General features: G+C 40.8%; 1 protein-coding gene across 1 annotated transcript in view; it reads right to left on the bottom strand.

Annotated features, from left to right (window-relative positions):
• Positions 1-3,346: 3,346 nt before the first annotated feature.
• The window catches only part of PIBF1 (progesterone immunomodulatory binding factor 1), a 134,115-nt gene continuing 125,616 nt past the window's right edge, over positions 3,347-11,845 (bottom strand). The window contains exons 17-18 of the mRNA XM_018568431.1: positions 6,331-6,501; positions 3,347-3,448 (exon numbers count right to left, since the gene is read on the bottom strand). Of these exons, the coding sequence (XP_018423933.1) occupies positions 3,398-3,448; positions 6,331-6,501 (222 nt within the window). The 3' untranslated portion in view covers positions 3,347-3,397. The remainder of the gene's footprint in view (positions 3,449-6,330; positions 6,502-11,845) is intronic.

The following is an 11,845-nucleotide window of genomic DNA, read 5'->3' on the forward strand; positions in this document are numbered from 1 at the left end:
GGTGGCACCAAGGCAAGCAAAATTCCAATCTAAATGAAGATGATTAGTTTAGTTTTGTCCCAGGTATTATTATTATTGCATAGTATTTATATAGCGCCAACAAATTGTGCAGCGCTTTACAATATAAGGAAGACATTACAATCACAATGCAATTCAAGACAAGATGGTAAGGAGGGGCCCTTACAATCTAAAAGGGGAGGGGGTAGTGATACACGAGGAGGGAGCTGCGTGGGGATGAATTGTTTGAGAAGGTAAAGGATACCTATAAAGATAGAAATTTAGAAACTACTCTTTTAGACTTGTTTTTAAAGGGTGCATGCTGTCGACCTGTCATCGTGATTCTTGCCTTACTTCCTAGCATCACTGATCAAAATAAGTATGCTTGAACTGATTGGTGCTGATTTTCTTAACATGAACCTGTTCCCAGACTAAGGACATAAAACTATTTTCATATTACAAGCAATAAAGTAGCTTAAAAATAAACCATTGCTGACTTTTCTAGCTGCTTTTAATGCAAAGTTACTTATTTTCAAAAATCCTCACAAATCTATAGTCGGGTTTCGAACGTTTTAGAAACATCTGCTGGTTATTCACATTAGCAGGCTGGCAGACTGCCTACATCTGTTCTTATAGAAAAGGCTGAGATTTCATTGCCTGTGTTATAAACCCCACAATGTGTATAGATACAGAGATGAATGAGGACTTGTTTTAGTGTGCATGATCTGTGCAAAGGTTCACTTTAACACTAGTCTTAGCTAATGAACTGTATAGGTGCAATATTGTTGGCCTCTCCGTGACTTCCCTAAAAATTCAGAGCGTTTTGAGGGACAAACTTTCCTATCATCTTAGTGGTTTATTGTAACAACAATGCTCAGTGGGTAATCCAAACTCCTACCTGATGTGTTAGCTAATTAATGCATTTGTATTACCTTTACGTCTTAAAAAAAACTCTTTAGACTTCTATTTTGATTTGAACTTTCTTACAGATTCAAAACCTGAAAAATGCACCTTTGTTCATATTATGGATATTAAAGTTGTAAAGTACATCTTATTGCAAACCATCATATATAAGCAGTGCTATTTTTCTGGCACTCACGCCAACTTTTTGCCCATAAAATGCAAGTGGGGGTAATCTTTGTTGTGGGCAGGGATGCACGGCGCATGCACATCCCTGGCGCCACAACCAAGATGGCCACCGACAATAAACCTCAATGCCGGCAGCCATTTTGGTTGTGGTAGAAGGTACGCACTGAGCATGTGGAAGATGATGGCTGCCAGGAATGAGGTTGATAGTCGGCAGACATGTTTTTGGTGGTAAACGGCTCCAGAAGACAAGCACCATCACCCTGTACGGGGTGATGCCGCTTGTCTTCTGGCACGTGTCTGTAAACTTGCTCCAATATACACCCTGTATAATCCAATATTCACTCTGTATGATCTCACTATAGTCACCAGGTATAATCCCAGTATAGTCACCTGGCTATATGATGTGAGTGCGGGTCGCTGACCACTGTCTCATTACTTAGTAAACACGGTGATATCTGCTCTGTGAGGAGCACACACTGTATATACATTGTAGCAATGTTTGGTACGCAGTCTATCAACTACCAGTGTTAATGATGTCATAGAAGAGCCAGAACAGCACCCATCTGTCAGTGGCATAGCACCTCTTCCCTGGCACTGTGCCAGTACATAGCCCAGGCTGAGCTGTACCACGCAGGTCACCGAGCTCAGCAACACCGGAGTCGCTCTTTCCGTCATGGTGACTGATTGTACCGGGTAGAGGGGGTGACACAGTGTCGAGCAATGTACATGCCCCCAGCTTCCATCCAATGAGAAGTGACCGCACTCAGCATCTCCCCATGTATAGCCCGCCCACTACTCTATAGAGTGCCCTGGCCATGCCTACTCGCTTTTTGGCATGGATAAGAAATCCAAAGGTGAATGTACTGCAAAAAACCCCAGAATAAAAGCCCTGTATATAAGGCATTTTTCTGCTTTTGCTAGAATTATTGCATAAAAAGGTCTGCAGTAGGGACATCATTAAACAAACATGAAGGCTGCCATTGCTAACCTCCTCCTGAAAATACTAGTTGCCCGTCAATATGACCTCGCTTCAATTTTGTCCACTGGGGAGATTCCTTCTTCCTTCCCCACTCTATCCAAAACTAAAACTCTGTTTTGCCTTTTTATACATTGCAGGTTCTCTTGCATTTTCTGAGACGCAAACTTACCCATACATGCAGATAGCATAATTCTGACTAATCCTGACATTTACATCCTAAGCAACTTGTAGATGGCAACTAAAGCAGTTGTAGATGACGGCATACATGAGTTTGTTATATGAATTCCTGTATCAGTCTTTCAATACACAAGCTGAATACCCACCAGAGTCTTTTTTCAGGTGCCTAATCTGCCTGATAGATGTTCTGTGTATACCTGTACACCAAGTGCTTGTACAGTATGTGGATTTCTTGGCTCCCTGTGGCAGTAGACCGTATCTATAGTGCTATGGTATTGCTCATGTTGTCTTTGCCCAAAATATACTGTAACTTCCCCAAACCTCTATGACAATCAGTGGCTCTGCCTCAGTTCTGATTCTTTGACCAGATGACCAAAGTTGCAGCCCCGGTTATGTGATTTGGGAAGGAGCCCAGAACATCTTTTTCCCCCACAAAAAAATATTTCACAACGACAAGAATCCTTTTTGTATTAAAGTGACATTAAACCCTCAGATTTTGTAACATAAACCAATACTGTAATGTGTGCCTTACTGTAATCCATGGTTGCTTCCCTTCTCTTTGCTGCTCTTCCTTTTAAATCCTCATGTCTTCTCATGCTTGGGGAGAACTTCCCTTTTCAGCTCAGGGCCTCTTCCTGTAGTGCTGGCTCAGGTTACAAGCCTATACAAAGACACCGTGTATCCATTCCTGAGACAAGGCAGTCTGCTGCAAAACAGAAGTTCTGCCCAGCATGACAACAGATACAGATTTAAAAGGAAGAGCAGCAAAGAGAAGGGAAGCTACCTTGGATTACAGTAAGGCACACATTACAGTATTGTTTTATGTTAAAAAATCTGAGGGTTTAATGTCACTTTAAACATCACACTGTCAATCCCTGCCTATAGAGTACAGGCCGAACCTAATTAGTCAGCTTAACACAATCTCCCTACCAGAGAACTGTGTAATGCAATTCTGATGTACTACTTAATAAAACGTATTAAAAGTATTTCTTCCAAAGTACTGTAATTACACATACATGTTGACAATAGTATTTTGTTTATTGCACACTGCCAAAACTATTTATAACAAACACAAGTAAAAAAATATTTTTTTTTTTGCATGATTAAATAATTAAAAACTCCCCAAAATGAATTCAACAGACAGATAGATATCTTCTATGTTGTCTTCTTCAGCCGTTTGTACCACTCTGGGGCTTCCTTTTTTGTCTGCAAAAATAAGACACAGAAAAGTCATACATTTTGTGCATATTTCTGAAATGTGATTTATACAATACAGATTATTATATAATGATTCTTAAAGAGCTACTGGTTCAAGCCAAGGACCAATGTCCAGGTATTTGGCCTAGCTGCAGAAGGAGACAATCTGTGCAATCATAAATACTAAAATACACATTCATTGTTAAAAGCAACAGTGCAAATGATATAAAAAATTGGAGGCTAACATTTCTTTCTCTAGGACAACACGCTATTGCAGAGATGCTCAGCCTTATTTAGGCTAGGGCGGCAGTCATTACTATGTTTTGCCAGGATTACTAAGGGCTCTTTTATACCATAGTATTGAGTTTAGTGCATGCTATTACACAGTGCACCTAGTATGTGGTACCTTGTACTAGGTGCACTGCCATTTGAATTGCACCTCAACACACCTCCTGGTGGCACAGCGCATTGGTCGGATCCTCAATATGGCAGTTGTGTTGCGGTGGAAAAAAAGTAGTGCATGTACTACATAAAAGTTCTTTCCCACAGAATATGGTAGGGAATCTTGCATCTAATAAGCTGAGGGCCAAACTCCATTTTAAAATTCCAACCTAAGACCTACAGGCTGTGTGTGAAAGATAGAGAGATGCAGCAACAAACTACAGAGAGAAGAATAGCACTTCCCACACTGTTGAAAAATATAATTAACCCTCCTTAAAAGTTAAAAATGCCTTAGTGCCATGGCATATTGGCTTATTGCTGATCAGGTTATAAACAAAACATATTCATTTTTTCAGACTTCTTCCTGCGCCTTGTTGAAATATAACACCAACCTGCTGGCATTTATTAGGCATTTGATTTTGCAAGGCAGATGAGTCATACAATAAGCTGTAAAAGGTATTCATTATCAGTCATGTTCCATTGCACCTGTACAGACTTTTATCTGAGAATTGTGTCCAACTGAAAACCAATTTGGATTGTTACTACATGGGAGCTGAAGACGCACAGGATGTTGTATTTATGCAACATTCCACTGTCAGCTGATAAGTGTTGTAGCCAATCAGCATGGCTATCTGCAAAGGTACAATACGCCCTAATGAGAAGAGTGGATACTTCAGCAGTGTATACAGGGATAAGTAAAATATTTAGTTATACATCCGCAAACCAAACAAACACATAAAACCGGCGCTGATGTCACCACACTATTGTATCCTAAATCCAAACTCCACTTGGGGGCAGCCCTCTCAACTTCAACTGGGGGGTCTTGAAGCACATATGAAAACCAAAAAGCAGTAAAAGGTGCCTCCTCCTTGTGTAATATAAATTATTAAAGAAAATTACAAATGGATAATGGTACTCAGAGCCCTGATGAAGGGGGCTCGCCCCTGAAATGAGTAAGCGCTGAATTGCATCACTGGCGAGTCCAGTGGACTACTCTGTTTGGTTATGCTGTCCAATGGAGTTCTGCAGGAAAGATCTTGGAGGGCTGGATTGGTGTTGTCCTCATCATGTTTGTGAGTACAATTATCCATTTTTTATTTTCTTTAATAGATGATATTACACAAGGGAGAGGCACCCTTTTCTGTTTTTCATTCAGTTATACAACCTAGGGAATAGGTAAAAGCTATTCCTACACCAGACTGATATGAGCAATACATATATTTTTATAAACCAGCCATTCTTGAATCAAACTGCTAGTCAGTATGCCCATTCTGCTACCTCCTGGCCCTGTTTTTTTTCTTCCTTGGTCACCACTGGACATAGGTGATGATGCTAATTCACTGGCCAGTGAGTATGCTGCAGGTAGAGAGGTGATATAGGAAGCTGAAATGTTAAACAAGTGTAACAACTTGGCCTGAGCCATCTCCATTTGGCGGTCACTGCTATGCATTACAGCAAGGCCACACACCAGTTGACACTTCAGCTTCATAATCTATATAGAGAACTCTGAACCTCCACCCAGTGCCTGCAGCAGCTTCACTACTACATTCTGACCTTGGCCTCTATTATAAATGACCCTTCCGTCTCCCTGGACCACTAGCCTGCCTGACTACATTTCTGCTTCTCACACTGGTGCTACATCTGGCCACCTGCTGGCTCTGCTGGTCTGACAACTTGCATTGTTCAAGCACCCATCCTTTATGTTGTTGGCTGTTGCCACAGGCAACGCAGAGGAACTACCAAGCTCCATGACAACATCTGGCCGAACTCATGTGTGTAAACCAAAAGAATTACAAATCCTTTGGCCAATAAATTGGTAAGCATATACTGTACTTAACTGTGTACTTAGGTATTTGTCATAAGTTTTGCCTTTAAGGAAGATTTACACAATACAAACAAAGAGGCTGCCCTTGCAGACTTCTTATTCTGCAATTGCTATTCTTTTCATCCTCTTGCTTGAATAGTTAGTAGCAGAAACCCCGAACAATTATGCAGCTAAGGATCAACCTATCTGATATTCCTACATGTTCTAGGAAAAGACTCAGAAAGTACTGAAGGCAGATGGTGAGAAAAACAGCAAGGCAACTAGCATTTTCAGAAGGTTACCAAAAAAGTCAATGTTTTGCATATAACATGCACTTCTTGTTGTCTCGCTCTTTACTTAAGTAGTCTAAGTAACAGTATTTCAGAAATGGTTACTAACTATCCCCTATGGGTTAATAGACACTTAACTTTGAAACAACCAACATCAATGTCAACATGAAAAAAACAGCAAACACAAGTGTCAGGCACAGTGGAAATTAAAACTTCAAATGAAGCCATAAAAATTGCAGATAAACAGAGAATTCACAATCCACAATTTTATGGCTGTTATAAAAACTGTCACCTGTAACAAATGGCAGTTTACGATTAACTACAAACAGCATTAAAGACAGGGATGAAACGCTTACAAACAAAGTAGGCTGAGGTAGATAGACATTGTCTTCCTGGCGAGGTTGCTCTGGAGATCCGGATTTCAGTTTAGCCGCCAGTTTCCGCTCATGTGCTTTAGAACGTGGCACAACTTCCACTTGACGCTTATTATGAAGGCTAACTAAGGCCTGTTTCATTTCTGCCAGTTCCTGAAAAAACAAAAGCAATACTTTTACTAGGCCTTGTTCACAAGAGAGTCCGTTTTCCATTGATATATACAAAAACAGATCAAAGAAAGCTTTATTATTTAAACATTATTGTGTAAAGCTTTTGAAACCTAAGGGGTGGTTTATGAAGGATGTAGAAAAGTGACTCTTTTGTCTACAGTAACAAAGATTCATCTTTGTGATGTGAAAAAAAAAAAAAAAAAGTTTTTTTCCTCCAGCTTTTATAAAGTAGCTCCCATGATCTCAAACACTTCGTATACTGTTCTCATAATGTAACAATGTGACGTAATGTGGTGTCCACCGGGTCTAGAAAGCCTCTTACTGCAATACAAAACATCCATGACCCCGAAACTTCTCTAGAAAGTACAGATCTCGTAAACTATTGCCATCTAACAAGGTGTAACATTCAACCTTATTTTTGAGTTGATCATGAATATATTGAGAGCCATTGTGCATTTATTCATTTTTTTGCATTGGAGCTTGGGTTACTGCAACCGTGATGAGTGAATTGCCGATGCAATGCACAGGCTCCAGGAGACTGTTCCCCCAACAATACGTCTATATGGAGGTATGGATCCTTTGGCTATGGAGTTGGAGGAAGTGAACAATGAACTACAAGTGTAGTGATGTCACCACACATGTACTCCATTGAGAACTAGTGTCCCTCTGCCAAAGTTTTTTTTACCACAGATCTTGTAAATGGAAATTAATGTTGGGGAAAGAGGCAAGCACAGCTGTGCCAAATAAATAAAATAAAATACAGAAGCCTGCAGGGAGAAGCACCCTGCAATTCAGGTAAATGTGTGATTGTGGGTGTGGGGTGCGGTTTGTCAGTGGGGGGGCTACAGAATGGCATCATGTTCCATATTAAACCCTAAGTAACATGAAACATGGTATTAAAGGTTGAATTAGCCTTTAAGCTAATGGTTTTATACTCATAGTTTGTCATGAGTATCTAAGGTTTTTTTGGTTTTGGGTGGTGAAGAAAATGTGTAAAACCCCTGTCAGTTTTTTTTTTGTCACTGTCCCATTCCCCTTCACTTCCTGTTTTGTACAAACATCATCACCTGAGAAAAAAATCTCTCAAAGTGAGTGTATTTTTTTCTTAGGCTGTCATTCCAGGAACAGGCGTCTCCAATGAAAGACTTCCCCAGTGTACCTGTAAAATGTTGGATTTCCCATCACTATTTGTCCCGGGAACAATTGTCACCAAAAACAAATAGAGAGGGTGATTGTCCCTAGCAGACCCAGACAGCAATACAAACCTCAGGGATTTAACACTTTACTACTTGATCCAAAAACAGGTTTTTAAGTTTTAGCTTCAGATATACTTTCAGGGCTTGTACACACCAAGTGCGGAGCAGATACAGAGTAGAGCAGAGTAGTTACAGAACGCATCAAACAATGCATCCACTGTATTCTAATTCCAGAGCATGTGGAAAAACTGCAGCATGCCCTATTTTTCCTGCTCTGGAACCCACCAAAATGCATGCAAACGCCCTGGAACGCACTGGACTACACCTGAAAGCCCATTTTAGGCTAAAAAGAAAAAAACAAAAACCGGACCGGAATGTGACAAAAACATGTCAAAATGTACTGCACTGCATATGCAGAAACTCATGCAGATCTGGTCCGGATTTGGCGTGAACAAGCCCTAGGACTCATTCTCCTTTGGACAATGTTAGACAACTAGAACTGAATGAGTGGATACTTTAAGTTTTTGGTGGAATTCTAGCCAAGACATTTTTCTAGTTTTGGATAAGGTTAGGAAGGTTTAGTACCCATGTCTGGTTTCTTCTGTTTTCTGTGAAAACACAATTTGTCCTGGTGATTGTGAAGAATTGTGAAGATCAGGAAAGAAGGGGAGAGGGAATATCAATTACGCAAATATATTCAACAACCAACAGTCTGGCCACCTCTGTTGCAGCTTTCCGTTATGGCTTATGCAGCTTTGAATTGCAGCTATTGCCCTTTATAATGGGATGTGATCAAGTCACCAGACTTGTGCAACATTTTATGGGCTCCCATCCAGTGTTTACAACCACAATTAAATAAGTAGTTTTAGGGGAATATGCAGGTCACTAAAAGATGATGTACAAAAATATTCGATGCATGTAAATAATTGGTTCAAGGACCTTTTGCATTTGCAGGCATGAGTGCGTGTTTGACACATTTTTATTTAAACATGGTTTATTGAACTCAGTTATACATAAGTATAAAGCACATATCTGTTCACTGTTACAGTAATCATATAAAAAACATCTTAGTACATACAGGTGAAACTCGAATAATTAGAATATCGTGCAAAAGTAATTGCAGTAAGTGCTGCAAAAGGAGCCCAAACCAAGTACTGAGTACATATGCATGCTTGTACTTTTCAGAGGTCCGATATTGTTCTATTGATTGCATGCAATAATCTACTTTTTTGAGGTTGTGGATTTGGGGTTCTTGGGGTTTTCATGAGCTGTAAGCCATAATCATCACAATTATGACAAATCACGGCTTGAATTATCTTGCTTTGCATGTAATGAGTCTATCTCATATATTAGTTTCACCTTTTAAGTTGCATTAGTGAAATAAATGAACTTTGCACGATATTCTAATTATTCGAGTTTCACCTGTATATGTTTCATTAAAAAAAAAAAAACTCCTGCAACTTCAACCTCAAATCAGTCCCAATATCTGCATCTTCACAACTCAGATCAGCCCCAATTCCTGTATCTCAGATGAGCCCCAATTCTTGCAACTTCCAATTGAAGATCAGCTCTCTCCTCAACCTTCACATCTCAGATCAGTCCCAATTCCTGACCCTTCATACCTCAGATCAACCCCAATTCATGCAACTTCAAACTATAGATTAATTATATTAAGGAACCAGGTCGGCTAGTCAATAGCAGGTAGAGTGCAAAATAAGCAAGTTATCTAGGTAATGTAGAATGCAAGTTCTAAGTTCAGCATGCAAGAGCCTTTCACAGCTGTGGAAGTTTCTATATGATATCCATTAAAGCGATATATTTCTCCTGCCTGTCCTATTTACTAAAACAAGACAGACAGCATATGCCAAGTTATTTAGCATTAACTATTTGCACAACTCAGCCATGTGCAGTGGCATGTTAAAGCATCTCAACTGCACAGCAGCTGTTTCAGTGGACTGCATAGCTGATGCCAATATGCTGCTTCGAGTTGTAAACTCTGCACACACGTTGCCAAGGGGATACATAGCCAGAATTGCTTGATGAAAATAGCTCAGACAAGTATATTAGCATCTACAAGCTCTATCATTAGAGATAAATGAGGCTATGTTTTGACACTAACAAGTGGTCTGCACACACGTTATAGGAGCTCTGAAAAAGAAACAACACAGAGCAGTAAAAGGTTTACAGGGAAATCTAGGGATGTAATACCCCTTCTGTTTCATTACCTCATTACCTAAAAAGATATTAAGGACACAAGGCTTGCATTAGTGAAAAGCTGACAACTACACTATATGGCCAAAAGTATGTGGACACTCCTCTAAATTATTAGACTCAGGTGAAGGGCATGGTTTTTGCTGCAGCATACAAATATAAGACAGGCCCTTCTCTGTTGCAGCATGACTGTGTCCCTGCACACAAAGACAAGCCCATAAAGACATTGTGTGATGAGTTTGTAGTGGAGAAACGTGAGTGGGTTGCACAAAGCTCTGACCACAATCACCAAGAGAGTTATTCACAAACCTAGCAGAAGGATCAGCTGTGGCTGCGGCTGATCCTTCGGCTAGCTTCGGCCGCCGGAGCCCTTAGGTTTAGTAGAACCGGAGGGCTGCTGTACGGGCTATTCGCTATATAGCCAGTACAGCTCCCGAAGCTGGCCGAGCCGAAGGCATATGCTTCGGCTCAACTGAGCCCAAGTGAAACCCGAAGCGGGGAAAGCCTTCCGATTGATAGCTGGGCAGAGCCAATCGTGATCTCACGGTTGGCTCTGCCCAGTTGCAATGACAGATCAGTGTCCACAGGTTACCTGGGGACGCTGAACTGTCATTAAACAATGACAACTTGGCGGAGTCGGACGTTCGGCTATTCACTCACTGCTGTTCAGTCCCTATGAGAATAGGCCGAATGGCAGCGAGTACCCTGCCGGAGGTTCGGCTCAGCCTATCCAGATGTTGGATCGGCTGAGTCGAACTCCTTCTGCACTTTGGCTCAGCATGCTGAGCATGATCAGCTGAACCGAAGCCAGCCAAAGCAAGCTGCTGTATGGCTGAAATCAGCTGTACAAGCCTGAAGTGAATAGCTGAACAGTGTTCGGCTCAATTCACTTTGGGTGGGTTATTCACTCGGCTGCCTTCGGCAACCCTCCAAAATATTTTGAAAAGATTTCCTATATGAGTGGAAGGGGTTATAACCACAAAGGGAAGGGGAGGAAGTGTTTATTTTTTGGAATAATATGTCAAAATATCTCATATAGGTTCGTCTGTAAGGTCCTATTCACATGAGGCTTTAAGCTGGGGATTCTTGTGACAGGAATCCCAGGTGTGTCTGTACAAATGCGGCCACTGTGCCCATTCAAGTTGCTGACAGGGTGACAGTGGCAGCATCTGTCAGTGACAGTCTGCATGCAATTGTATATGTAACGATTTCCTGCCGTTCGGTATAGAGGATTGTCCCTAGACACAATCTATGTGCGTCCGGGAACAGTCATTTATCCCGTACCATTACATGCAGTCTACCGTTGACAGATGTGGCCGCTGTCAGCCTGTCATTAACCTAAATGGGCACAGCAGCTGAATCTGTACAGATGTATCTGCGATTCCTGCCATAAGTTCCTGCCACAGGAATCTCCAGCAGCAGCCTAAAGCCACGCGTGAATAGGGCATAAGGTGTCCACAAACATTTGGCCATATAACATATGCAACTTTACCAGATAAGTACCCTCAGAAATTAAGGAAATAAAAAGTGTAATCAAGAAGGCACAATCAACATGTATTAACATGCTATCAAATAATCAAATGGTAATTTACTGTCATACATTATCTAAAAGCTGATTGGCCACTACAGATACACATTGCACATTTCTAATGCTCAAACTATTTTACAAAAAGGTTCCAGTTCCCACACCTCACCTCACCGGAGTTCAACTTTCCTAATCTCACGTGCGAACAGGGATTTCCTTCAAGGTATTCCTCACTAATGATGATATCAGTAAGATTTTGCAATACTACAAATGTTCTAGTTTCTAGAAACTAATCTACTAATGTTCATTATGCACAAAGTCAGATGACACAACAACATCAATCATCAAGTGCTCGAATTTTCACATGTATCTATTTGTTAACTATATATATATA

Source organism: Nanorana parkeri, unplaced genomic scaffold (assembly GCF_000935625.1).
Source record: "Nanorana parkeri isolate BGI_ZX_2015 unplaced genomic scaffold, ASM93562v1 scaffold1186, whole genome shotgun sequence".
In the NCBI taxonomy this organism is placed as follows: Eukaryota; Metazoa; Chordata; class Amphibia; order Anura; family Dicroglossidae; genus Nanorana; species Nanorana parkeri.